The 27,494-nt window shown below is 39.7% G+C and overlaps 1 protein-coding gene, 1 non-coding gene and 1 pseudogene across 17 annotated transcripts in view; 1 reads left to right on the plus strand and 2 right to left on the minus strand.

Moving 5' to 3' along the window:
* The window catches only part of KIF21A (kinesin family member 21A), a 155,408-nt gene extending 137,672 nt beyond the window's left edge, over positions 1–17,736 (minus strand). For 8 of the 16 annotated variants that reach the window (XM_074403063.1, XM_074403071.1, XM_074403070.1 and 5 more), the window contains exon 1: positions 17,458–17,736. In XM_074403063.1, the coding sequence (XP_074259164.1) occupies positions 17,458–17,501 (44 nt within the window). In that variant the 5' untranslated portion in view covers positions 17,502–17,736. The remainder of the gene's footprint in view (positions 1–17,457) is intronic. The other 8 variants (XM_074403068.1, XM_074403067.1, XM_074403075.1 and 5 more) reach the window with 1 other exon arrangement.
* LOC120365146 (U6 spliceosomal RNA) lies at positions 4,408–4,514 on the plus strand. The gene has a single exon (XR_005580165.1). It is a non-coding gene; the product is annotated as a U6 spliceosomal RNA (small nuclear RNA).
* Positions 17,737–25,646: 7,910 nt separating the features above from the next.
* LOC101044370 (ribosome biogenesis protein NSA2 homolog pseudogene) lies at positions 25,647–26,534 on the minus strand (annotated as a pseudogene).
* Between the last annotated feature and the right edge of the window lie 960 nt (positions 26,535–27,494).

The raw sequence follows: 27,494 nt of genomic DNA on the forward strand, positions 1-27,494 counted from the left end.
TTGGGACTTATATTATTAAGAAGCATTTACATTACTATTTTGGAAATTAAAGGCCAGGCATGGCGTCTGTAATTAAGGCATCTGAAATTAAGGCCTCACATCTATAATCCCAGCACTTTGGGAGGCTGAGGTGGGCAGATTACTTGAAGCCAGGAGTTTGAGACCAGCCTGGCCAACATGGTGAAACCCTATTCTACTAAAAAAAAATAAAAATAAAAATAAAAATAAAAATAATTAGCTGGGTGTGGTGGTGCATGCTACTAATCCCAGCTACTTGGGAGGCTGAGGCAGGAGACTCCCTTGCCTGAACCCAGGAGGCAGAGGAGTGAACCAAGATTGCACCACTGCACTCCAACCTGGGTGACAGAGTGAGACTGTTAAAAAAAAAAAAAAAAAAGGAAATGAAGACATAATTTTACTATCTGAGAAAGTAGCTAATGTGATTACAGTGGCTGGAGGGGCAAACTAGTAGCTTGCATATAATGTGTTCATACCTCATTTTTGGCATGTTTAATGGGAGAGCCATCAGGTCTTGTGTAGACATGCAAGGCTCTCCCAAATAGACTGAGTTCTTCAAGGGCAAAACCCAAATCTGAATCATCTTGCATTTCCCCAACAAACCATGTTGAGTGCACTTGGTCTAGTGGGGCTCAGTGACTAGCAAATTGAAGTGAACCAAATTAAAACACAGTGAGTGGATCCAAGCTAAAATGAATTAGAACGGTCAGAGATGGAGGTTACTTATCCTTAAAATTTTGTTTCTTTAGAGATCAGAATACTTTAGCAACTTCTGCTGTGCCTGCAATGAAATTGGAGCAATAGCTTTCTTTTTACATTTTTACTAACTACACTTTCCAAAAAGCCTGTAAGATACTCAGCAGAAGTATTATCCACTTTCCACACAAAAGGATCTGAGTCATAAAGAGGTGTGACATTATTTTTCACAGGGTTACTTTTATACCTCTACCACCTCAAAGGGAGTCAGTGAAACAGAAGGGATTTGAATTCAACGTCCAACAGCATTACTTTCATCACCAAAGTTCATTTTAAAATATTCAACAGTAAAAAGAAAATTATGTAATGTGCAAATAAACATATTTGATAGTCCAAAAGAAAAGAAAACCACAAAGAGGACTGCTATTGCATCTTTTCTGCTTGTTTGTTTGAGACAGAGTCTCTGTCGCCCAGGCTGGAGTGCAGTGGTACAATCATCTGGGCTCACTACAACCTCCACTTTCTGGGTTCAAGCAATTCTCCTGTCTCAGTCTCCCAAGTAGCTGAGATTACAGGCACTCCCCAACATACCCAGCTAAGTTTTGTATTGTTAATAGAGATGGGGTTTCACTATGTTGGCCAGGCTGGTCTCAAGCTCCTGATCTCAGATAATCCACCCCAAAGTGTTAGGATTGCAGCCACATCTTTTTCTTTTTCTTTTTTTTTTTTTTTTTTTTTTTTTTTGAGACGGAGTTTCGCTCTTGTTACCCAGGCTGGAGTGCAATGGTGCAATCTCGGCTCATCGCAACCTCCGCCTCCTGGGCTCAGGCAATTCTCCTGCCTCAGCCTCCTGAGTAGCTGGGATTACAGGCACGCGCCACCATGCCCAGCTAATTTTTTGTACTTTTAGTAGAGACGGGGTTTCACCATGTTGACCAGGATGGTCTCGATCTCTCGACCTCGTGATCCACCCTCCTCGTCCTCCCAAAGTGCTGGGATTACAGGCTTGAGCCACCGCCCTCGGCCTCACATCTTTTTCTTTTTAAAGGCAAACACAGAAAATGGTTCTTTTCACAAGGTACAGAAAACAATTCAAATATATAAGCATCTGTTGTGCAGTATCGGTAGGGATGATTTTGAAGAATATTCATTCTTAGTCTATTTCTACTATTGTTTTCATTATCTTAATAGCTTATATGTGGATGATTCTTCCTTGTCAAAGACAGCAAACAGGGCTTTCTTAGTCATCCTCAATAGTCCACTTAACTGTCTACCACAAATATTCTAGGTCCATCTGTCATCACAGTATTTCACTGCACAGTACATCAACTTTTGTGAAGGACTCAAAATATATTTGTTTTAACAATTCAATCAAGTTTGTTTTCTAAACAGGTTTATCTTAAAAAGTGAAGTTTGTTTTCAGGATCATTTATGTTTCGGACATCATTTGTTGATACCTTATCTCTCAGAACTTGTTTTTTAACACAAACAAAACTAGTCATCTAGTCAAAGATTTCAGCAGCTATTACTGTGTCAACAATCAAGACCCAATTATTGAGTAAGGTCCTTAAAAAAAAGTCACAAATAATTGTTAATTTTTTTTCATATTTAACCCTGGTAATTAAAATTTTTATAATATACAATATGACTTGTAACTACAAAGAGGAAAAGTAAAATGAATCAAATTAGTAACTTCTGCTAAATTAGCAAAGGAACTGTCACTTCAGTCAATCTTTAAAAATGACTTCAAATTAGACATGCCACATGGAAATAATGAGATGTTCACTTACACTTTATATATAAAGTGTGTGTGTGTGTGTGTGTGTGTGTGTGTGTGTGTGAGATCACTTATGGGGTCTTAATAAAAATTTTGTTGGTAAAAGTAGGGGTGTGCTCAGGTTAATGATATACTAAGCAAAATATTTAAGAAGTTTAAGGATTAACATACCAGTGACTCACCTTGTCCGCTAACCAACTGGAAATAAATAAGTATCCCCTATGTCAAATATAAGCAGAAAAGGAGTGAATTTCCATTAGTATACATACCAACAGAGAACAAAGATTTAGAAAATATTTTATTCAAACTGCTCTAGAAAGTATGATCATGTCAGTCTTGACTTCACAACTCAACATAGTCATTAAAGATAAATCAAGATTTTTATTCTATCATATAAATACAATGCTGATAGCTTTGACTGGTAATATCAAGGTCACATATTATCAAATATAAATGTACTATTATCATCCCTTTTCTTCATAATTAAAGACAGACATAATAAATTATAAAAAGGGGTCCCAAGTGAAGACTAGAAAGAATCTGTTAAATAAATAGATTTTTGCAAGTTAATCCCAACTAACATTTCAGGATTACTATGTGCCAGGCATTATTCTGAGTGCTTTATGCCAATTAATTCTCATAATGATCCTATGATATTAGTACTATTATCTCCACTTCACAGATAAAGAAACCAACCAAGATGAAGGTAGGGTTTTATAAACAGGAGCTCACCAAAGAAAACCCTATCTTAAAGTGATTTTAAAAGAAATTATGGTTAGTTATTAGATATTACCTAGAAGAGAAAAAATAAGAGTTTCAGGTAGATGGAGAGAGAAAGAGGAAAACAGGAGATAGAAGGAGGAGAAAAAAGAAGAGGAGAGATCAAACTAAAAGAGAAAAAGGAATCCAAGGTCTTAGAAACATTTCTAAAGAACAGTCTAGCAATCTTAACAGCCTATGAGATCAGGATTAATCCTATTTTATACATGAGAAAACTAAGGCTCTTTTATGAGTTAAGTGGCTGTCCAAAATTCTGAACTCTAATATTTGGGACTCTATAACATCCATGGTTGGCTAGGCAAGGTGGCTCATGCTTATAATCCCAGCACTTTGGGAAGCTGAGGCAGGAGGATATCTTGAGCTCAGGAGTTTCAGACCAGCCTGGGCAACACAGCAAAACACTTAAGACCCTGTCAAAAAAAAAAGAAAAAAAGAAAAAAAAAAAAAACTCTAAAAAAGTCAATAAAAAAAGGCCATGGTTTTTTCCCTAAGACATGCTACAAAAGAAAATAAAATCAAGGAAAGGGTGGGATGAGGGGGAGAAACAAAATTAATAGGAATGTCAAGTTAAAAGGAGAGTGGAGATCAATCAGTTCATAGCAGCTCCTTAATAGCTATTGGGATGAGACAGCATTGTTGCCACAAAGCCTTGATGCTTTTACTCTAGAATGCAGGGTTGCCACGATGATTGAACTAAGCAGCCACAATGGCAACTTTATTTCAAGAATCAATCCCCTTAATGCCTTCATACATTCTTCTTTTTCCTTTGCTTCCCATCCCATGTCAGTGATGCTGCTGTGAGAAATACAACGACCAACTCACTTAGATGTGCCAGTCTTTTACTGAGCAATTGCAGAGTGTGCACCAATGGCCTGGCCTACCCAGCACACAGTTCATGGGCTGTTTTTACCTAAAGTAAAATGTCAGGCTATCACTGCATATATCGTATGGCCAGAGCAGAAGCCAACGAAATCATTTTATATTAAAGCAAAGGTACGGATAGTTCAGCATTTTCCACTTCAAATGGCAATCAAGAGAACCACTGAGGAGGATTTTAAACTTCAAGATTTCTTCACAAACCTATATATTCTTTTTGACCAAAATGTCATAGGAGCAGCTTAAAAATCTTTGTCATTGTGCTCGCTTTGGCAGCACATTTACTAAAATTGGAACAATACAGAAAAGAGTAACATGGCCACTGTCCAATGATGACATGCAAATTCATAAAGTGTTCATATTTCTATGCAATGCATGCCTGTATCAAAACATTTCTTGTACCCCATAAATATACACCTACTATGTACCCATAAAAATTAAAAATTAGAAAAAGGAAAATCGTTGTCAACGACCAATATTAAGAAACAGATCAATTTATTTTTTTATTTTGAACATTAATATATTTTATACCATATTGAGAAGATTCATTCAACGCCTTAGTAGATTTTATGTTTCGGTGGGTGTGTGTCAATCCCATATTACAATTTTAATGTGTTCCCAAATTTCATGTGTTAGAAACAATCCCCAAATTCATATGTCGATTGGGTTTAGGGCCTTTGGGAGGTAATTAGGATTAGATAAAGTCACAGAGGAGGGCCTCCATATGAAACTTGTGGCTTCATAAGAAGACTTGAGCAGACACACATCCTCCCTCTCGCCATATGGTGTCCTTCACCACAGTAATATGCTGCAAGAAAGACCTCATCAGATGCATCAGATGTCAGAACAAGGAGCTAAATAAATTTGTTTTCTGTGTAAGTCATCCCTGTTGGTTTTCCGTTATAGCAACAGAAAATGGACTAAGACACACACTGGAATCACAGCTTCTAGAGCCCATGTGATTTTAGTCTCAAAACATTCTAGGACCTCCAGGTTGAACGAGGTAAAGTAGAAAGCTGGACAACTAGATTGGATGGCATGGAAGTGAAGTAAGGTCCAGAGATGATACAGAACAGATCAGTGCCAGCCCATGTAGACAAGTGGAATAACTCTGGTGGCAGCTCCTAGTTCTGCACAGCCCACATGAGTTGAAGGAGACCCCAGTTGGGACAAAAAGGGACAAGTTTCCCTTTCCACAGAGATGGGGCTTTCAATAATTTCACTTAGTCAAGTGGGTTTGGATTCAAGATACCAGGAAAGAGATCTAAATCAGGAAACCAAGACAGAAGCCAAGTCTGGACAAGTAAAATAGGAGGTTAAAGGGAAAGCTATGATCCTAAAAGAACAGGAATAATTAAAAGTAAGTCAGGAGCAGCCAAAAAATTTCACACTAATGAGTTGGTAGAACAAAAACTATTGCTGTGATTTACTTGTGGCTTTATTTAGGACTGACTCAGAAACTCAAGAGGTACTGAGTTTGTCCACTTGGGGCATGAAGACCTTCACCTGAAAAAGCTAAGCAAGATGGAAATTCAAAGAAAACCTGATGTCCTAGAACACATACTTGTGAAAAATTATGATTAGGTTATACTAAGTTAATAAAAAATTAGAGCCAAAGCCTACTAAAGAAACCGTACACTCAAAAGCAAAGACCAAGTCTGCTACAGAGGCAAAAGAAGATCCAATTCCTCTCATGTAACAAAATAGGTAAGAATATGATCAAGGACAGATGGAATCTGTTGCCAGTCTAAGGGCAAGTTAGCAAACTAAAATTCAAAAGCCTCATATTGTATTGCCTAAATTGACACTTGAAAATGTCACAGATGTCAGAGTTGGATTAAGGAACTTTAAATGGCAGGTCAAACAACCAGGAATGAAATCTGCAATCTCATGTTTAATTAGCAGTTGACAACCTCCACTTTAGAACAGGACAGATGAAGGCTAACAGATCAACAGGATTCTCAAAGAGAAGTGTTTTGTGTTGAACTCAGGTGAAAGCAAGCAAAATAAACATCTTAGAAACTCACTGATTTTCAAGAAACATGAAACAGTTATGGACTTGTGTTTGATTTACCATCAGTGGCTTGGAATAATGTGCTGGGGAAATATCTACTTCATCCTAATACATTATGTCTTTACATAGATATAGGCAAAAAGTTAAAATTAAATATCAATATATCTTTTTCTGGAAAGCATCCTCAGTACCATAATGCTTAACCCTATATTCTGGGTGAGCAGCACTATTTGCCCTCATCAATTCCAGGAAAAAGTCTTTGATAAAGTCAGTGTTCATCAGTAGAAATGAAAGCAATACAAATAATCAAAAGAGACAGCATAACTTTTAGAAAAACAAAGCTAATGCCCTTATTAAACAATAAAGTCATTCAATTAATGTTTGACATACTGAATTTAATACATATTGTACTGAGTTACTGAAATAAAGCAGATGGTGTATAATATTTAGCATGTTACTCAAAATGCCCTTCCTTAATATAAAGATGAACAATTTTTTTTTTTTTTTTGAGATGAGTCTCATTCTATTGTCCAGGCTGGAGTGCAGTTGCATGATCTCCACTCACTGCAACCTCCACTTCCCGAGTTCAAGTGATTCTCCTCCCCCAGCCTCCCAAGTAGCCAGGATTATAGGTGCCTGCCACCATACCAGCTAACTTTTGTATTTTCAGCAGAGATGGGGTTTCACCATGTTGGCCAGGCTGGTCTCGAACTCCTGACCTAAGTTGATCCACCTGCCTGGGTCTCCCAAAGTGCTGGGATTACAGGCGTGAGCCACCACACTCAGACCAAAATGGAGAAATTGTTATGCTAGAAGGGTAAATGTCAAGCTACTAAAGGGTATCAACATACCAATTACAACAATTTCAAAAAACTGTCAGTACACATATAAAAACAGACTAAAAAGAAATATAGCAAAATGCTAGTAGTAATTATATTAGGGAACTATGATTGATTGTTTTTCTCATCTTTCTAGATAATTTTTCTAATGTGATTAACCTATTTCAATAACAGAAAAAAAAACAGTAAAAATAACTTTCTTATGGAATTACATGCTGATTTTGAGATTATTAGACGAGCTTACAATATATACTTTCAGAGAGGCTTACAAGATATATGCTCTGATTATAAATATCAGTCTGCTTTTAAAATGCCTTCAGGCAAGTTTTTATACAAGCTCTATTAATAAGTATTGCAGGCACACTGCCCATTAGTTCTAGGTAACAGGAAAAAAATTTATCAAAAAAGTTAATATATAATTAAAATTTTTATATTATTACTTCTCCTCCTTTTACTCAGTTTACCCCTTATAGTGCTATTTAATTCACAGCCTAGTTTAGTAATTTCTTGCAAAGGTTAATGAAAGGAAGTAAAAGGAAAGCATTAGTAATAGTTCCAGAAATCTGGTGTAACCTAATTCAGAAGGAAAATTCATATTTTTACTATCCACTTGAGTTACCATTCTCTTACATTAGGTTAAGCAACTAGTAAAAAGTATAACTCAAAACTATTATTAATCTCAAAAAGTATATGGTAGTAACTTTACAAATATGAAGAACTATGCTAATTAAAAGCCTCTGTAGGAAAAGAAAGAATAAAAATAGTGAATTCTAATAAAGTATAAAAAGACAAATTTGATGGAGTAGATCAGTATGGTATGTTATTTACATATTGAAAGCAAAAAGAAAACTGGGAGACTGGATGGAATACGGTTTTTGGAAGTATTTAAATATGCTGTTATATCACTCATAGTGGTGTAAGAGATACTTAAAAAGCAAAAGAACAGACGTCAAATACAGACACCTTTAAAGCACCTTGCAAATTTAAGTTACTGGTTACACCTCAGAGAATAACTAATCCAGTTGCTAGAGTTTGGAATATAACCAACATACCCATGGTTGGTATCCTAGTCCATTTCACAGTGCTATAACAAAATACCACAGACTGAGTAATTTATAATGAACAGAGATATATTTCTTACAGTTCTGGAGTCTGGGAACTGCAAGGTCAAGAGGCCTGCAGGTGGCAAGGTCTTTCTTGCTGCATCATCCTAAGATATGCAAGACAGCATGCACAAGAGAGCAAGAGGGGGCTAAACTCTTTCATAACAAATCTCACAATAACAAAACTACTGCTGCAATAATGACATTAATCCATTCTGCCCTCATGAACTAATCACTTCTTCTTAGGCCCCACTTCCCAGCATTGTTGCACTGGGGATTAAGTTTCCAACGCATGAAGTTTTGAAGTGACACATTCAAACCATAAAAGTTGGTTATATCAAATTCATCTAATAATATTACTACCTCTTTCACGTGGTTGTCACTTGATCATTTCCCAAATCCACTGAGGTAGGAGACAATTACCGAGGGAAAACTTAACTTTATTGCTAAGAGTCTTAAACCAAAACAGTTTTCTAACCATGTAATGCTCATTCTGTTATAGCACATTGCCTTCAATTACTTTAATACCTCCAGCTTACGTGATTCCAGTACACAATGGGCACTCAATAATTATGTATTAAATGAATGAACTTTGATCCAAGGAAGTGAGTAGGAAGCAATACAGTTGAAGCTAGAGATGCCCTGTGCCTCATTAGTACCGTGTGATCAATATGCCACATCATAATAAACTACAGCTTGACTCTCGAAGGTCTCTTGTTCCCATTTGCTGAAAGATAAAGACTTATTTTGAACAACTCCTAGCTGACTTAGTAGCCATATCAAATAATGTGAATATCTACTCTGAAAAAATATAATTCCTTCATCATATTGAGAAGTCTACGATGATATCAGGCCTAAGTGACAGGCACATCTCTCCAAAGTTGAGAATAATTCAAATCCAGTCTCAAAAGCTAACATCTTATTACATACTAAGAGACCCCAAAATGGGGAATAAACCTTGAGCTGTCCTTGAATTTTTTTTTAGCCTCTGGGTAGGTCCGTGATCCCCACCATTTCACAACTAAGTATGAACATTTTTCTTGGTTCTTTCCTCCTACTGAAGAAGCAGATGGAGGTGCCCAAGTAGACTGACCCTGGGGTTAAATCCTGAATGAACTTTATTACAGTCTTGGCCCTTAGATATCTACTTGTCTCAAGTCAGTAGCCCAATGTCCTTCACATGTTCTATAGTAATAGTGCTTAAATATTATTTGAGTTTTTGAACTTTTCAAGCCATTTCCTGTTGTAATTTCAGAGGGAGAGAGAGAAGAATCACATATGGCAGGTCTAAGACCCCAAATAGCCGAATTTTTTCTGCATGACGGCAGTCTAGAAAAGCTTTGTGTAGATGTGAGATTTAGAATGCTTTCTGGGTGACAGGCCTCCATTACAATCAAAATGTATTATATTCTATATTTCCTTCTGAAATAAAGTCTGGTTAAGAACCACCTATTTAGTGAAGTAACACTCAAAAGGAGGTCTTTTTAAACCACTCAGATTTCTGCATCCATCTTCCATTCCAGATCCCCAAAAAATATGCCTCACTCCACCCCACCCACACCCCACACTCCAGCCACCTTCCCTGTAGTGAGGTTGTTATTACTGCAATGTGCCATAATCCTTCAGTCTGTTCGAGTAAAGTATTAAGAACCAAAGTGGGAGGAAGCAGGGCAGCCACATGTCCCAGGCCTAGAATTCACAAAAGAGCTTCTATTTTACATGTTTAAAATTATTTTCAAATTAGACTATAAACAAACTGTATTTCTCTGGTTGTTGTGAAAGCATTAATGTGCTACATGCAAATGTTAAAAAGTCTACATTTTTTTAAATTCAGTTCTGGCATTTCTTCATATTTTAATATACCAGAAACCTCAAAATTAGACCTAAGCTTCTACTTCTGGGGTTCCTCTCCCTTTACCTCTGCGAGATCTCTGCTAGAATCACTGATCAAGTTCCTACTACTGAGGTGCTCCTAAAGCAAAAATAATGGGCTGACAGTGGACAACCTTATCTAAATGTCAAACTAAAATTATCTAAGGAATGCTCAAGGGATTAAAATTATAAGTTATTTTAATATAAAGATTATTTCTTGGATGTATGTGAGCAATACATGAAGTCCTAAAAAATCGACAGCACTAATCAAGAAGACTTGAGCTACTAGTCATGTGACCTCTATCAATTCCTTTATAACTTCTCTGGGCCTCTAACATCTCAACTATATCGAAGAAGGGGTCTCGATCAATTAGTCCTTTCAAGATCCCTTTCAACTTTAAAACCAATTTTGTCAATAATTATAACGGTTTACTTTACAATCTTTTTTTTTTTGGACAGGGTTTCACTATCTTACCCAGGCTGGAGTGCCCCTGACTATTCACAGGAGTGATCATAGCACACTGCAGCCTTGAATTTCTAGCCCCAAGCAATCTACCCACCTCCATCTCTCAAGTGGCAGAGACTACAGGCACATACCACAGTGCCAGCTTTAAAATTTTTTAATAATTGCAAAAAAAAAAATAAAAGACAAGGTAACCTCAAATATGATTCTGAAATCTTCAGAAAGATCTCATAATAACTGTATGGTATCATGAAAACTGTCCCTTTGCCTTGGCTGTCATTTGCTTCAAATAATGCCTGAGCCACAGGAAAACTATTTTAACACTCTGAGAAGATTAAATAGTTAATCCATTGGGAAACCCAGTGGAATCCACAAATCCCCTTTCTAAAGAGAAGCACTGAAAATAACAACAAACAACTTTGTTTCATTCTGAATAAAACTGATCTAAGGATATGCAGTAAACAAATACTATTATCTGCCATGCATTTTCATTGATATGTTTTCCTTCCTAATCTGAAACCCAGATTATGTCAGGCCACATGTGATTTTGACAGAAAGCAACCATGTATAAGTCCAAGACTCATCTTTGAGCTGTAACATGTCTTGGGGAAAAATATTTATAATAATGAATATTCCAAGTCAATTTATTTGAGGAGGAATTGATGAGAATTGGAAGATAGGGTATATTAGAATATTAACTGCCAAGATAATTTCTGCTTTCATGGTTTCACTAAACTGGAATTTCTAGTGCATCATTCACTACCCCATAATTATGCATCAAAATATTAACCAATTAGCAGGTAAGATGGCAAGAGCTCAAGGGGTAGTAATAATTAGATATGAAACCTGAATTTCCATCAAGTCCCAAATAACAAACAGGTACGCTATTTAATAAACCATATCTGAAGAACAAGTATCAACTCATATCCTGTAAATGAAATAATTTCATTGACTTTCTACTTGCATTATCTGCTGGTTTTTCAGTCTACTCTCTTTCGTTTCCATTATTTCCTCATCCAAATACAAAGACATATAAATAGGGCATGATATAAGTAATATCCCCCTAATGCATGGCATTTTGTATGAAATGTTTGAAAGCAGGGCACAATTAAAAAAAAAAAAAAAAAACTCACTGTAAGAAAATGTATGAACTAAAAAGTCATTGAGGAAAATAAGAAAGAAATAAAAACTCAAATCTAACTTTCATTTCTGGTGTGTGCCATTGATTCTGTTGTGTGTTCATTCCAACACATTTCATGTGTTTAAAAAGCATTGTATTGCTAGATCTAAGCTCCACGAAGACAAGGACAACATGGATCATGTGTGTTGTGGTAGGAAAGTGTCTGGCACATAATAGGCAGGTAGAGATTTGTTGCATTAAGGATGAAACAAACAAATAACCAAACACCAAATAACTATCTATTTCCATAAAATAAATGAATAAATGTTTTTCAGAGGTCTTATTTGCCCCTGTATTTTTTGAACATTAAATGATTTCTAATAATTTACCTCACATGTATATTTAGAGTTTGAACTTAAAAGATTCTTATTACACCGAAGATATTAAGTAAAATGTTTTTTAAAATATTTGGAAATATGTTTCAGAGCACAGCAATAGATATCAGAAACCTGAACTTGAGTTCCAATTCTGTTACTTAATGGCGAATAAACCTTAAGACTCATTTTTCTTCTCTGTAAAATAGAGATGATAATAGCTGCCCAGGCTATCTCACAGAATTTTAATGTAGAGTAAATACGTAAAATATTGTTCATTTGTGTTATAACCAGAACGGGACAAAGAGACAATTACAGCCTACATGTTTCTTCTTCAGTAACAAGGATACCTAAAGAAATTATATAATTAGAAAAGTCAAGTTAGAAATATTAAAATAGTTCCTTCCTGTTAATATAGAGGCATCACTAGTGCCTGCAGTTTGACTAACAGCACCTAAAATCACATTTAACAGACTGCACATGAAAAGTTCTTACAACTCTTAATATCTTTAGGTTGCCATGTCAGCACTGGGAAAAAGAAAACTATAGTGAGGTCACATTGCAAATAAGTGCTAGTGACATACCTAAAACTGAACTTCTGACTATCCATATAGCCCCTAAGCCTGCTGAGCAATGCTATTCCTTAAAGTGCTTTGGTAAGGTGAAAACCCAGCAAACAGAAACACAAATTAGACCACATTACATGCTAATCCAAACTCAGTGTCAAGGATAGGCACAGTTCTCTGACAAAACCAGGCAAGGAAATTTCGGTTTCTACATACAGAGAATAACATAAAAACACAAAGGTCCTTTCTGTATCTCCATTTTCACCAAGCTCTTGACATATTTTGCAAGCTAAAGTTCTTGAAAAAGAAAAACATTTCAAAGTTGTTGTGTCAGCAGAGGTAGAGACAAGAAAGGGACACATCATCTCATCATGTATTAGATTTAGAACATGAAATGTCTGACTTTATCATTTTGAGTTAACTATTCAGATCAATTCAGTATACTTAGATAATAAGAATAGATTCTATATTTTTGTTGGCAACATTTATCTAAGCCATCCATTCAACTTACCACATTTTCTAGGAAATCAGCTACCTTATTATTGAGTCTAAAATCCACACCTTCCTACACCCATGCACTCTGAGGAATAAAAGTGTTGCTGTTGAATCACATCTTACATGTATATATACTTGTGTGTGCACATGCATATCTACTCTAAAACCAGACACCAATATGTTGGCATTTTCTTAATCTAAGGATATGATTAGTCCATGATGGGGTGTCTGTGAAAAGTTTTATTCTAAATGTATCCCTCACATTTTTTAAGTTATAGTGCAGCGGTATCCAATAGACACATATACTGTGAACCACATATAGTTTTAAAATTTCTACTAACCATATTTTTAAAAAGGACAAAGGAATAAATAAAATGAATTTTAATTATAATTTATTTAACTCAATGTAAGTAAAGTATTACCATTTCAACATATAGTCAACATAAAAATTGAGATATTTACATTCATTTATTCAGAGTAAGTCTTTGAAAGCCAGTGTGTATCTGTTACACTTACAGTCCTAGTCAGTTCATACACTAAATTTGTGATTTCAAAAACTTTACAGTTGCAAAAGTGGATCCAAGTTGGTCGTATACTTAAAAGTTTCTAATAACTAGATGAAGGACCAGTTTTTACATTTACATTTTAACTCATTGAAACAAAATAAAATTAAGATTTTTGTTTCTTAGTAGCATTAATTATAATTCAAGTGCTTAATAGTTACATGGGGTTGGATAGCAAGGGCTGTCATGTGAATCCATGTCTATCTCGAAGAAAGAAACCCCACAGAGCATCTCAAATATACTGTCAAAGGGTATTTTTGGAAATCGAATAAAAATTTTTCTCCCTAAATGAGAAACTTTCTGTTTAATGTCTTTTTCTGAAAGCCTTATATGATCCATTCACTTATTTTGAGAAACCTACAATAGCAGCAACAGCTTTAACATGCTGATCAGCCTTTAATAAAATATAAGCACCTCTAGGTTGCATTTCCACAATTATATTATTCATTAAAGGAAAAAAGCAGGTCAAATGCTTCTGTTGATTTAGCATATAGACATATGATTTTGTACTGATTTATTTATTCTGCTGAGGAAGTCTGTCACAAACTGAATGGTAGGATAACAGGATGCTGGAAAGATTAAATAATTTGAGGAAATATTTTTTTCTTTTTTTCCCACCAAGTCTCATGTTGAAGAGGTAACATTTTAGTTACATTCAAGTTCTGTCTTAGCTCTATCTGTTCTAGCAATATCAGAGTATGAATAACCTCTGAAAGCCATTCTTTTGTAACTGAACTTACTCAAAATCAAGAAAATGCAACTGACCCAAAGCTAAGTGAAACTTTGCAAAGCCATGTTCTTGCCTCTCACCTCTGCAGAGTTAATGGTTGAGAACTTGGGCCATAGAGTCAAGCTATGTGGGTTGAAACCCTGGTACCAATTTAACTTTGGGTGGTTTGCTTTATCTTTCTGTGCCTCATCTAAATGACCATAATAACAGGACCTAAGTGACAGATTGTTATGACAAGGAATAAATAAGACTTTACATGAGATAAAACATCTTAACATGCAGCACTAACCCTGGCACACAGCATAAGTCAAACAATTATCACTACTTTTAGCAGAGAAATCGGGATAACAGAGATGGGGATATGTTTGCAATAAATATTGGTTAAAAATTAACAATATAAGTCCAAACACTTTATAAATACTAAAGTGCTATATGAGTAGAAGCTATTTTTATCCTATATAAAGTAAGTTTACAGGGTAGCTCTGTTCAGAGAACAATGTATTTAATGAAAGAAATGCTGGATTTAGCCAGGTGCAGTGGCTAATGCCTACAATCCCAGCAATTTGGGAGGGACAGCTTGAGCCCAGGAGTTCAAGAACACCCTGGTTCCATATCTACAAAAATTTCTAAAAATTAGCCAAGCAAGGTAGTACATGCCTGTGGTCGAAGGTACTCAGTAGGCTAAGACGAGAGGATTGCTTGAGCCCAAGAGATTGAGGCTGCAGGGAGCTATGGTGGTACCATGACACTCTAGTCTGGGTGACAGAGCAAAACCTTGTCTCAAAAAAGAAGGAAGGAAGGAAAAAGGCAGGGAGGGAGGGAGGAAAGGAAGGAGAGAGGGAAGGAGGGAGGGAGGGAGGCAAAGAAAGAAAAGAAAGAAAGAGGAAGGAAGGAAGGGAGGGAGGGAAGGAAAGAGAGAAAGAAAGAGAGAGAGGGAGGGAGGGAAAGAAAAAGAAAGGAAGAAAGAAAAAGAAAGAAAGAAAAGAGAGAGAAAGAGAAAAGAAAAGAAAAAAGAAATCCTGATTTCAACAAATTGAATCTTAGCAATGTGGCTTACCAAGTTATATTAAACTTTTTATAAAGCCTTTCCCCCAAAATCAAACCCACATTCATTCACCCAAAAATTCCTAACATACATGCCGAAACAAAATACAAGTCGTTTATCAGTCAACATGGCTCTGCTTGCCTCCCTTGAAAGCAGCATTGGATTTAACAGAACGTGGTCAGTAAACCACTTCGTGATATGCTAAAGAATTCACATATAAAAATCTCAAATCTCTAAAAACAGATTATCTCTTTTCACTAATATTTTATGCAACTTATTCACCTTCCTTCCTTGATCAGACCTCCTAATAAAATTGCCTCTTACTGGATTTTTTTTTTTTTTTTTTTTTTTTTTTCTGAGACAGAGTTTGGCTCTTGTTGCCCAGGCTGGAGTGTGATGGCAGGATCTCGGCTCACCGCAACCTCCGCCTCCCGAGTTCAAGCGATTCTCCCGCCTCAGCCTCCCGAGTAGCTGGGATTACAGGCCTTCGCCACCACGCCCAGCTATTTTTGATTTTTAGTAAAGACCGGGTTTCTCCACATTGGTCAGGCTGGTCTCGGACTCCCGACCTCAGGTGATCCGCCCTCCTCAGCCTCTCAAAGTGCTGGAATTATATTCGTGAGCCACCGCGTCCGGCTCTTACTGGGTTTTCTGTCTTTTCCTTGCCCTCTCTCTGCCCTAGTGCAGTCATTAACTGGTATTAAAGGGCCAAAAGAGAGGTAGTGGCGGTGAATGGGAGAAACAGACTAATCGAACAATTGGATAAGTAGCCTTAGAATAACCAGGAAGGACTAAGTAAAACTTCACAAACTCTAACAGGTGATTCTGACCAGTCGTAAACCAGTCACCTCCCTGGGTGGTAATTTCCTCATCTGTAAAATGAAGGTACAATTAAAAAAAAAAAAAAAAAACTTAAAACTCACTTTATTCAGTAATTAAAGATACAGCATATACAAAGCAGCCATTACTATGTCCAACCCAAGATGTGTCACTAAGAAACAGTAACTATAGAAATGCCTCGAGGAGAGAATTTTAAAAATAATTTTCTGGAAAGACTAGACTAGGAGATTTGTTAATAATTTCTAATTTCTTGGAGTGCAGATTATTTTTGTAATCCTTAAAGCATAAATAAAGAGACGTGAATGAACAGTAAACTCTCAGAGCTGTGAAAGCCACGCACTTACACTAGGATGAATGCTTCATTAATTTTTCACACAGTGTGATGATGTTGCAATTTTCCATGAGCAACTGTCAGAGCTTTCCTTCTTGATATGTATCAAAACAGCCTCACTTACATTGAATACTCGTGCCTGTCATTGACTGAAATGTAATTTTGGTGTACTTAGTATTTCCACATTCACGCCCTGGCCTGTGCCACGTTACGACGACATTGCATCCACCCTGCCTAACGTCAGTGTGTTTCACCCAGTCACCCATTTCACCGTTCCTCTGGCTAAAGAGTTTCCTTCCTTCTGTAGACCTTTCTCCGGTGGATTTTACCTTAAATGCGACTCCCATTCCAACACCCAAGAGGCCAGATCTGTCTCCTCTGCCCACACGCGGGGGCATACCTAATCCCCGTGATGCTGAAAAAGACGTCCCGTTTGCGCAGACATCAGAGCCCGAGTGGGCGCGCGGCGGGCGCGGGGTCGCCGGGGCTGCCAGTCAGAGGCTTTGTCTCCTGCCTGGGAAGGCCGAAGCCGCTCGGACGCGGATGACAGGCACTCTACTCTAATAATAATAATAATAAAGACCCCCACAGCCCCGCGCAGAGGCAGCTCCTCCCGGACAGGCGATCGCTTAGCGCGGCCAGACCCGAGGCGACCGGACCGGCGAGGGGACGGAGGGGAGTGACGGTGGCTCTTCCCCCCGGAGCACTGCAGACGCCCCCCAGGGCCCCGGCGCCGCGCGGCCGCCAGCACCTGCAAAAGCAGACGGCGCGAGGGCGGCGCGGTCCCCCTGCCCGCACCCGGCCGCGCGTGCCAGGCCGGCGGGGACCCACCGCCTCCGTTTCCTCGGCCGCAGACCCGGGCCAGGAACGCCCCTCAGGCCGCTCCACCCGGCGGCCGGTGCGCCTGGCCACAGCCAGGTCCCCGCCTCGCCCTCAACCCGCCGCCCGTCCTCACCTGACAGCCACCCGCACGGAGCTCTCGTCCGGGGCGCCCAGCATGCTGGCGGCGGGCGGCGACCGGGCCTCTGGGCCTCCGCACGGTAGAGCTGAGGCGCCGCCGGGGCCGCGGGGCTGGGGCGCAGGAGGCTGGGGCGTCTGCGGGCGGCCGGCTCACCTCCGCCGCGCTCCAGCCATGTTGGGCGACTGAATGGAAAGGTGGAGGCGGCGCCGAGGCAGCAGGAGGAGGAGGTGATTCACGGCTGGCGGGCGCCCGCCCCTTCCCCCGCTCACCCCCCGGGATCGGGGGCGGGGACGGAGCGCGACGGTGGAGACGTCCGCAGGCCGCCGGCGGCCTCGGGGCGGCCGGGTGAGCGCGCCCTGCCCCCTCCGGCGGGGACGCGGCCTCTCAGCGACGGGGCTGGGCGCTCCACGCCCGCCGGGCGCTCCGGGCTCCTCGCCCCGCACTGCGTCAGCCGCGGCCGCGCGGCTCGACCCCACCTCGCCCTCCCCCAGCCGGCGCCCCGCCCTGCCCTCGGCGGGACACTGCCTGGCGCTGCCGGGCAGGGAGGCGAGGGGGAGGGATGCCCGCCGCCGGCTGCCCTCGCCCGAGGGCGACTGGCCTGTGCGCCCTTCCAGGCTCTTCTGCGAGAAGGACGCAGCCGGTGCACGCGCCGCTGCCAGGTCCCTTCTCGGATCCAAACTTGATGCAGCGGCGCGCCGGGAGCCAGCCAGCTGCTGCTCCGGTTCGGCTTTGTGTCCCTCGCATACCCTTACTGTCCTGTCTGCAGCTTGGACTTTGACCCCCTTCCCTGGCCCCCAGCTGAGCACCCCGCTCCTCCCTCCCCGGAGTCGGTCATTCATGCCACACGGACGCCCCGGTTTGTCCACTGTCTCTGGGCAGCTGGGCTGTTCCGCAGACCATTGCCCATTTACCAGCTCGGGCGGGATATGGAAATGATTTTCTCGAGATTCGTGAATGCCTTTCTGTTCAACCATTTGGACGCTGGTAAATGAACTGCACCCTGGTACTGCCAAGTGTTCCCAGAACTGAATATCCACCAAGATCTGCTGTGTAGTAAATCCTTCCAAACTGATTTTCGTTCCCTTCTGGCCTTTGAAAAGCACCTCCCAATCCCGGGATTCTCTCAACATTGACCCATTGTGGTTTCTGTTTGTCACTATTGTGCTTCCACATGCCTTCAGATAGCTCTGTGGAAACAGCCTTTATTAGCTTTGCCACAGAGTATCTTTTGTGGACTGCTCCATACCTCTCTATAAACAAACATGTGGTTTCATACAAAGATGGCTTCATAGATTAAATGGCACTATCCAAATAAAGGCACTACCTCAAGTGCCTACAATCTACAATCACACACCTAATCATCTTGTTCAGCAGTGATACAGCAGCGTGGTTCAGAGAAGGCAGCGACACTCTGGGAAAAATATGAAGTGTTTGATGATTTAAACCTAGGGGAAGGCCAATGGGGCCTTTATTCTGTCCTCTAATTTTACTGCCCCTAAATCTTATCAGACATGTAACTGGGAGGTAAAGAGGGCAGAGATGCTGAGTATCCTTCTATAGATCAAATTGGTGGCAACACTCTCCTCTGATTACTCTTTTTTGGAAGACCTTCCCTGGCCTCAAAATTTATCCATCGACAAATCAGAGCTGCATTTCACCCTGCCCTGGCAAGCCCATATCTGGGTGGATCTGGACTGACCAGCTTGCTTCTTGTGTTGATGAAAGCTTCAGCGAAAGCAAGAATGGCCCAGCACATTTAGCAAGAAAACTGAAGAGAAATTTGTATAATTCAAGATCCTCTTTAAAAAAAAAAAAAAAAAAAAAAAATTCTTATTTTATTTTATTTTTTGACACAGAGTCCTGTTCTGTTGCCCAGGCTGGAAGGCAATGGTGCAATCTAGGCTCACTGCAACATCCTCCTTCGGGTTCAAGTAATTCTCATGCCTCAGCCTCCAAAGTAGCTAGGATTTCAGGTGTGAGCCACCACATCCAGCTAATTTTTGTATTTCTAGTAAAGATAGGATTTTCACCATGTTTCCCAGGCTGGTCTCACTCCTGACCTCAAGTGATTCACCCGCCTGGGCCTCCCAAAGGGCTACCTCACCTGGCCAAAAAGAGTTCTCATTTTAAATAGCTATAGTATTCATATGTCTCGATAAGGGGGTTCACAAACACAAATGTCTACGGGAACCAGGCAGGTAGAGCAGAGAGCGGAGCAAGGTGAATACTATGACAAAGGTGAGGACTGTGATAAAAAACAGACATGGACCCCTTCCAAAGGCGGTGGCTATCCTCAACTCTGGCTGATTATTGCCTTGATGAAATGCAAATCCAATGATGCCAAGATTTTTGTTTCTTGTATGCATGTTGTTCTCAAGAAAGAGAGAAACACAGATATTTATGCAAAAACTCCTTAGTTTTAAATACGAACAACTAATTCAGCGCAATATTTACATATGCTGCAAACCTGTCAAAATATGTCTCAGGCCAACTTTAGTCCCAAGCCACCAGGCTGGAATTTCTGGACAAAACATTAGCACCAATAATAGGTGTGGCTTTGGGATCGTGTTGCACATAGTTTCAGGAAGAGGCAGTGTAAAAACTCAAATTCTCATTAATGACCTAGTCAGTAAGTTTTCCCCAAATTTCTAAAGTTATAAATTAACATGCTATTTTATATTTAGTTCAAATTCATTTATAGCTGCTATGGCACCTTTCCTTATAACTCCTCTAAATAATCTTAATTTCAAGAACGTTCCAAGGGCAGAGCTTTCACTGCAAGAGTGGGTTAAGTCCTATTCCAATCATTGACTCAATAAATATTTAAGTGATTATATGAAAACAAAGTGAGGGACACCAGTGATTTAGAGAAGAATAAAACAATGTCAGTGCTTACAAAGAGTTTACTGTCTAACACAGGAAGATATATTTTAAAATACCTAAGTGGAATAACAGAAATTAGGAGAGAAATACGATGAATTTGACCTGGAAGGGTAAGGAATTCTTCAGATGTAAACTGCTAGGGATGGTCTCCCTGAGTCCACTCTTGCCTTCATTTTTTTGAGACAGAGTCTCACTGTTGACCAGGCTGACGTACAGTGGGGTGATCTCGGCTCAATGAAACCCCCTCTTCCTGGGTTCAAACGATTCTCCTGCCTCAGCCTGCCAAGTAGCTGGGATTACAGGCACACACCACCATGCCTGGGTAATTTTTGTATTTTTAGTAGAGACAGGGTTTCACCATGTTGGCCAGGCTGATCTTGAATTCCCGACCTCAGATGATCCACCTGCTTTGGCCTCTCAAATTGCTGTGATTACAGGTGTGAGCCACCATGCCTGGCCAGAATAATGTCCTTTTAAACATAAGTTCATTTATGTCACTTCCCTGCCTGAAACCTTCCAATGCCTACTAACACAAATGGAATAAATTGTTCTAGACTTTAAGACCCTCATACTCTGCCCCCACCCCCAACTCTGACCTCACCTTTTGCCACTCTATGCCTTAACAACTACTTTTTGGTGAGACTGGTCTTCTTTCTATTTCTTAACTCATAAAGTTCTTTCCTGCCTTAGAGTCTTTGCATTAGCTATACCCTCTCCCAGGAATGTTCTTTCTCCAGACCTTCTCATATTTTGTTTTGTTTTAATTTCTAGGTTATCACCTTAAATGTTATTTTCTCAAAGAGGCCTCTCCTGATCATCCAGTCTAAAATAGCCACTCCCCCGCAGAGACCAACTACATGATTTGCAACACCTGGTGCAAAATGAAAATGTGAGGGATCTTAAAAGGAGGATAAAAATGGTATGAAAGGCTTGAAAATAGAAAGCTTTCCCTTTCCTTTAAGCTCTCTCGTGTATGGTGTTTTTAATTTGCTATTTAATGTCATTCTCCATAATGAAAAGTTAAAGTTTTAGATTATTTCCATGACTTTTACCATTCGTCTTTACATCGTACAATGCTGGTTTTAAGTATCAATAGAAGTGCATTCTAACTCATACGTGGGATTATAGAAATCATACAACGTATTTCATAGTTCCTACATGCACACATATTTTATTCTTAATAGTAGAAACGTTGCACAAAGCTAACTCAACAGTTTTTCATGCATACATATTCTACTAACATTTCCTACCTTTGGCTTACAGCTCAGTAAGGAAGAACTGAAAAGAAAGGAAACTATTTTGTCCTTTCTTTCCCTTTCTTTATACTGACATGCTTCGGCTTTGTGTGCCCACCCAATTCTCACCTTGAATTGTAAAAATCCCCATGTATCAAGGACAGGACCAGGTGGAGATAATTGAATCACTGAGGCAGTTTCCACCATGCTGTTCTCGTGATAGTGAGTGAGTTCTCACGAGATCTGATGGTTTTACAAGGGATTTCTCTCTTCGTTTGGCACTCATTCTCTCTCTTGCTGCGCTGTGGTGAAGTGTCTTCTGCCAAGTTTCCTGAGGCCTCCCCAACCATGCAGACCTGTGAGTCACGTAAACCTCTTTCCTTTGTAAATTACTGAGTTGTGGGTATTTTTTCATAGCAGCGTGAGAATAGACTAATACATTTATGTCATCACTTTGGGAGTTCATGGCTTCCTGCATTACTGCAGGAAGTAATGCAAAAAGAAGACTGGATTCTTTGGTCATCTTTCACTCATGCCATTGCCTTCTTTTTGCAAAAGTGTTAAAGCAAACTAAATATGGACTGAGAAGGATTCCATACTTCTATATTTGAGTCCTTGTGGATGAACTGTAACCTAGCTTAACAGACAAAATTGAAAACCTAACTTGGTAGTATGTACTTGTAACAACAGCTAAGTGTTAGCCAATCCCAGTGACCATACTTCAACTACTCGTAGACTGCAGAATGTTCAAACTGTATTCAAATAAGGCAAATGCCAAGTTGTAACCAATCTCACTGTTTCTGTATCTCACTTCCAATTCTTGTACATCACTTTACCTTTTTTGTCTATAAATGTGTTCTGAATACAAGGCACTCCTGGAGTTTCCGTTAATCTGCTGTAATCCTGGGGGCTGCCTAGTTAGCGAATTTTTCGTTGCTCAGTTAAACTCCTTTAAATTTAATTCAGCTGGGCGTGGTGAAGCACACCTGTAATCCCAGCACTTTGGGAGGCCGAGGCAGGCGGATCACGAGATCAGGAGTTGAAGACCAGCCTGGCCAATATGGTGAAACCCCATAACTACTAAAAATACAAAAATTAGCTGGGCGTGGTGGTGCTTGCCTGTAGTCCCAGCTACTCGGGAGTCGGAGGCAGAAGAATTGCTTGAACCCAGTAGGCAGAGGTTGCAGTGAGCCAAGATTGATCGCATCACTGCACTCCAGCATGGGCAACAGAGCAAGACTCTGTCTCAAAAAATAAATAAATAAATGTAATTTGGCTGAAGTTTTTCTTTTGTCAGAAGCAAGTTCTGGTCTGAGAGAAGCATGGTTTCTACATATATCAGCATCTCTGCTTCTGCCATGGAAGTTGTAGAACATGTATCTCATATGGTTTTGAATCTCACTGAACTCCCCATGGTGGTGGTTCAACCAGAATTCCATGCTCAAGAGAGGTCACAAATGCTACATAAGAATGGCATGGCAAGGAAGAGGACATGCAGTTTGCACATATGTCTTCTGCTTATGCATATGTCACAGTGTCTTGTGAAACGACACTTAAAAAACACAAGTCCAGCGCCCGGCATGGTGGCTCAAGCCTGTAATCCCAGCACTTTGGGAGGCCGAGGCGGGTGGATCACGAGGTCGAGAGATCAAGACCATCCTGGTCAACATGGTGAAACCCCGTCTCTACTAAAAGTGCAAAAAATTAGCTAGGCATGGTGGCACGTGCCTGTAATCCCAGCTACTCAGGAGGCTGAGGCAAGAGAATTGCCTGAGCCCAGGAGGCGGAGGTTGTGGTGAGCCGAGATAGCGCCATTGCACTCCAGCCTGGGTAACAAGGCTGGAGTCAAACTCCGTGTCAAAAAAACAAACAAAAACAAAAAAAAAAAAAAAAAAAAACCACAAGTCCAAAGATAAAATTAAAAATTTCAAGACAATGACAGCCGAATTATTCACTCAAGAGTGTGGCCCTTCTGAACAGAAGCCTCTGTGTAACTGCACTGATCTCTTGCCCATGAAACTGACCCCGTATGCCCAATTACATGCTATCATATCAGTATTTTATTTCTTCATAGCCCTTATCACTAGCTGATCTTTTCTTGTTTTTGTTTATTGTCTGCTTTGCGGCATTTGACTAGAAATCCAAGATAGCAGGGATAATTTCTGCTTTATTCACAGATATTTCTGTAGTTACCTCAATAGTCTGACATGTAATTTAATGTCTGACACATATTAGGAGTCATTAAATATTAGCTGGAGGACTATGTCTTTGGGCAAACATGAGCCCTTTCTAGTCTCAGTTTTTTGTAAGTAAGTAATGTACTTCCAAGCTCATGCAGTTGTTTGGGGGTTTAAAGAGCTTTGGTTATCATGTAAATCACAGCACCAGCTCCCAGTAAGTGCACATCAAAATTAATTTTATAATAAATACTTTTATAAATACAGTGTTTTTTTAGAGCAGGTACTGATGCTGCAGCTGCACCTGTCTAAGGTACATTTGGAAGAAAGATTCATTACAACACCTACTGTAAGGCAGCCAGAAAGAAACAGGCAGCTGAAAAGAAGCTACAACATGCATTAGGGTAACTAGCTCACCAGTTTTCTCCCTCTAGGCCATCTACCCTGTGTTTTCTAGTTTCCACATTCTAATCAGTCATTAAAAGTTATTTAACTCTTCCTTTTGGCTGCTAGCAGAAAGATTAAAAGAAAAAGATCTGATTACAATTTTGTATGCAAACAGCTGGCTTTGGAAAAGCATGCCTAGACAACCATCCCTTCAGAAATATTTTTGGAAAAATCTTTAGAAAGCTAACCCTTAATGCCACAATCAGAAATATCAGTTTTTCTTCAGTGCTTGTGTGTGTGTGTGTGTGTCTGTGTGTGTGTGTGTGTGTGCGTGTGTGCATATGCATTTTCCCCCACTAACAACAATGAAAAGCATTGACATGTGTAGGGCTCTTTTGTCATGCTAGTGCACAGAGCTAAGTGCCCAAAAAGTGTTATTTCACTTAATTCTCTCAACAGCCTAGAAGGTGGGTATTATTGATTGATTGATTGATTGATTGACACAGATTCTGGCTTTATCGCCCAAGCTAGAGTCCAGTGGCATGATCACGGCTCACTGCAGCCTCAACATCCCAAGTTCTGTGATCCTACCACCTCAGCCTCCTAGCAGCTGGGATCACAGGTGCACACCACCATGCCTGGCTAATTTTTTAAATTTTTGTAGAGTCGGGCCTTGCCATGTTGTCCAGGCCAGTCTCAATTTCCTGAGCTCAAACAATCCACCTGCCTTCACCTCCCAAATTGCTAGGATTACAGATGTGAGCTACCATACCCAGCTCTGGTAGGATTTTATTCCCATTTTACGTAAGAGGAACTAGAAGCCTTCCCAGTAATCTATTAAAATGTTATCTACATTTCAGGTCCAATTCAAAACCACTTCTTTCTTCAGCCTTTTCCTGAGTTTACTCCTCTCCTGAACCAAATGTATCCTTTCCTTCTGCAAAATCTCCACTGCGTCTTACTTATCTTTTTGTTATTCTGGTGACAGTCATTTTCTGACTCCTCAATTAGACTGCAAATTCCTAAAAGGCAGTATTTGTGAAAAACCCAGAAGTGCAGCCAATACTTACTTGTTAAATAGATAATTTGGTGGTTACCAGCAGAAGGGCATGCTATGCTTTGGTTTCCACACAAAGCAAGTTTTTGGTGTAGATAGTCTGCTGCCTACTGGTTATAGTTATCAGAGAGACTATTTCCAAACCATAATGTCCATTTAAAGCAGCTTTCAAATACTCAGAAAGAAAAGTAGAGCAGTTTCTGGAAACCAGCAAATGTAAGCAAAGCTCCTATAATTTTTTTTTTTTTTTTTTTTTTTTTTTTGCTTTTTTTCAATCAGTTTTATTAACATGGGGGTCTAAGTAGATTTCAAAATAAAGACCATTTATACAACGGGACCATTTTAATGTTTACAATAAATCTTGATTGCAGACATGTATGGCTGTTTGGTAGTATTGAGAAACAGTACAGTAATGGCAGTTTTTCCAATTGGTGTGTAGTCCTCTACTTATATATTAAATTGCTGTCAAACCAGTAAGACTGCATTTATGCATCCATCATTTTCAGGATTGTTCGTAACCTGGGCATACTTTCCCCAAATAATTTTGCCTCCTTGCGTCACAAGGCCCAATTCGCTCACATTTACCTCAATGACAGTACCTTTGGTAATAACACCCAAAGTTGTATACAGTGGGGATGAAGGATTCTTCTTTACACCAAGTATTGGTAGGCAAAATGTGGCTTTCAGTTCAGGATGTGTCACATGGGCTTTCTTGAAACGCAAGCCCATTGGCCTTATGAATCTTTCATATTTAGGTGGTTTTCTTGTAAAGCCATCTCCAACAAAGCATACTTTAGTAACCATCCTATTCCATGCCTTCTTCTTTCTCTTTCCTGTTCAAATAACTTTTAATACTTCTGTTTCTCCCTGGGCACGGACTTTAGGCAGAGGGACTTCCCATTTTCCCGCCTTCTCTTTTAGTTTCTGTTTAATCATATTGGAAAGTACTTTAGCTCGAGATTGGCCTTCTCTGTCCAGCAGATAGGCAGGTACTGCTCCCTGTGGAGTCTTCTCATCATTCTTCTGTTTGGTATTTCTCTTTTCATGCATCTTGATAGTCTTTTTCATTTGTATTTTCTCAGCGTGGCGCTGTTTATGGTAAAGCTTAGCTTTCAGACCAATCATTTTCTTTGCCTTCTTTGAACGTTCATGAGCTTCTCGGCTTTCCTTCTTTCTCTTTTTCTCATGGTAATCCAAACGGTATCCATAGCGTTTACGATGTAATTCAATGTATTCGTTCTGTGGCATGGTGATGGCCGCAGAGCTGCCAGGAGCGGCCCCAGGGATGTAAAAATGCTCTTAGTTTTCGGGTCTCTGAGACCCACAAGCCGACACCACGCAGGCCACGACAGGAAAGCAGCTCCTATAATTTTGGAGATAAAAGGCATTTTACAATTCTCCATCCTATTAATTTTGCAAATTAGGAAGTTATATTAATTTTGTGGAGAGGAAAATTGACCACCACACCAGTTCCATCTACTTCCCAACACACGAACACACACACACACACCCCACAGTAAATTAATGGTGGAGATAAATTAAAATTCAGGTATTGACACCTTTTCTGAGCTCTTTGTTCTTCACTGTTAGTTTCATTATCATTTTATTTTGGAGACTTAGAAAATATCAGCCTGTACTACAAGTGTTTATATATGAAGAATATGTGCTGAAATAGCAGTGAGATGATCTTAAATTCTAATCGTAGTAATTTATCTCATAATAAAAGCCGTTTGTTAACATTTTATAAACTCATTTTTAATGACTCATAGCATTAAAAAATCGAACTTTTAACTATACGCATATTTTCTTCTTTTTAATTTTTGTTTATTTTGAATAGGATGGGAGTTATTTCTGGATGGGAAGAAAGAGTTAAAGGAAATTTATTTTCCTTCTTTGTATCTTTTTATACTACTTGAAATTTTTTAAATAATTAAATAACTTCTAAAAAGCAGTAGTGAAATTCTAAGAAGAGAAGCAGCTCAGCTTTTACTTATTAAGACTAAACAACTAGATAAAATTTAGATTTCATCATTCACATTTAAGATCAGAGTTTGAAATCTAACTGAATGTAGGGACCTGGAACTGAGTTCCCTACGTACGGGGAATTCAAAGAATAAAGCCTCCTCTCCAGTGCTTTGGACATTTGTTGGGTTTGCAGCATATGTGTATTGCACACAGCTTGATTACCCTCAAAGTACTGGCCCAGTTAATTGCATTCAAATGCAAATTACAGCTATTCAGTCATGCTGGTTCTGAGCCAAAATCTCAAGCCAAATTTGTAAAAGGGGTATG

Source organism: Saimiri boliviensis, chromosome 7 (genome assembly GCF_048565385.1).
Source record: "Saimiri boliviensis isolate mSaiBol1 chromosome 7, mSaiBol1.pri, whole genome shotgun sequence".
Taxonomy (NCBI): Eukaryota; Metazoa; Chordata; class Mammalia; order Primates; family Cebidae; genus Saimiri; species Saimiri boliviensis.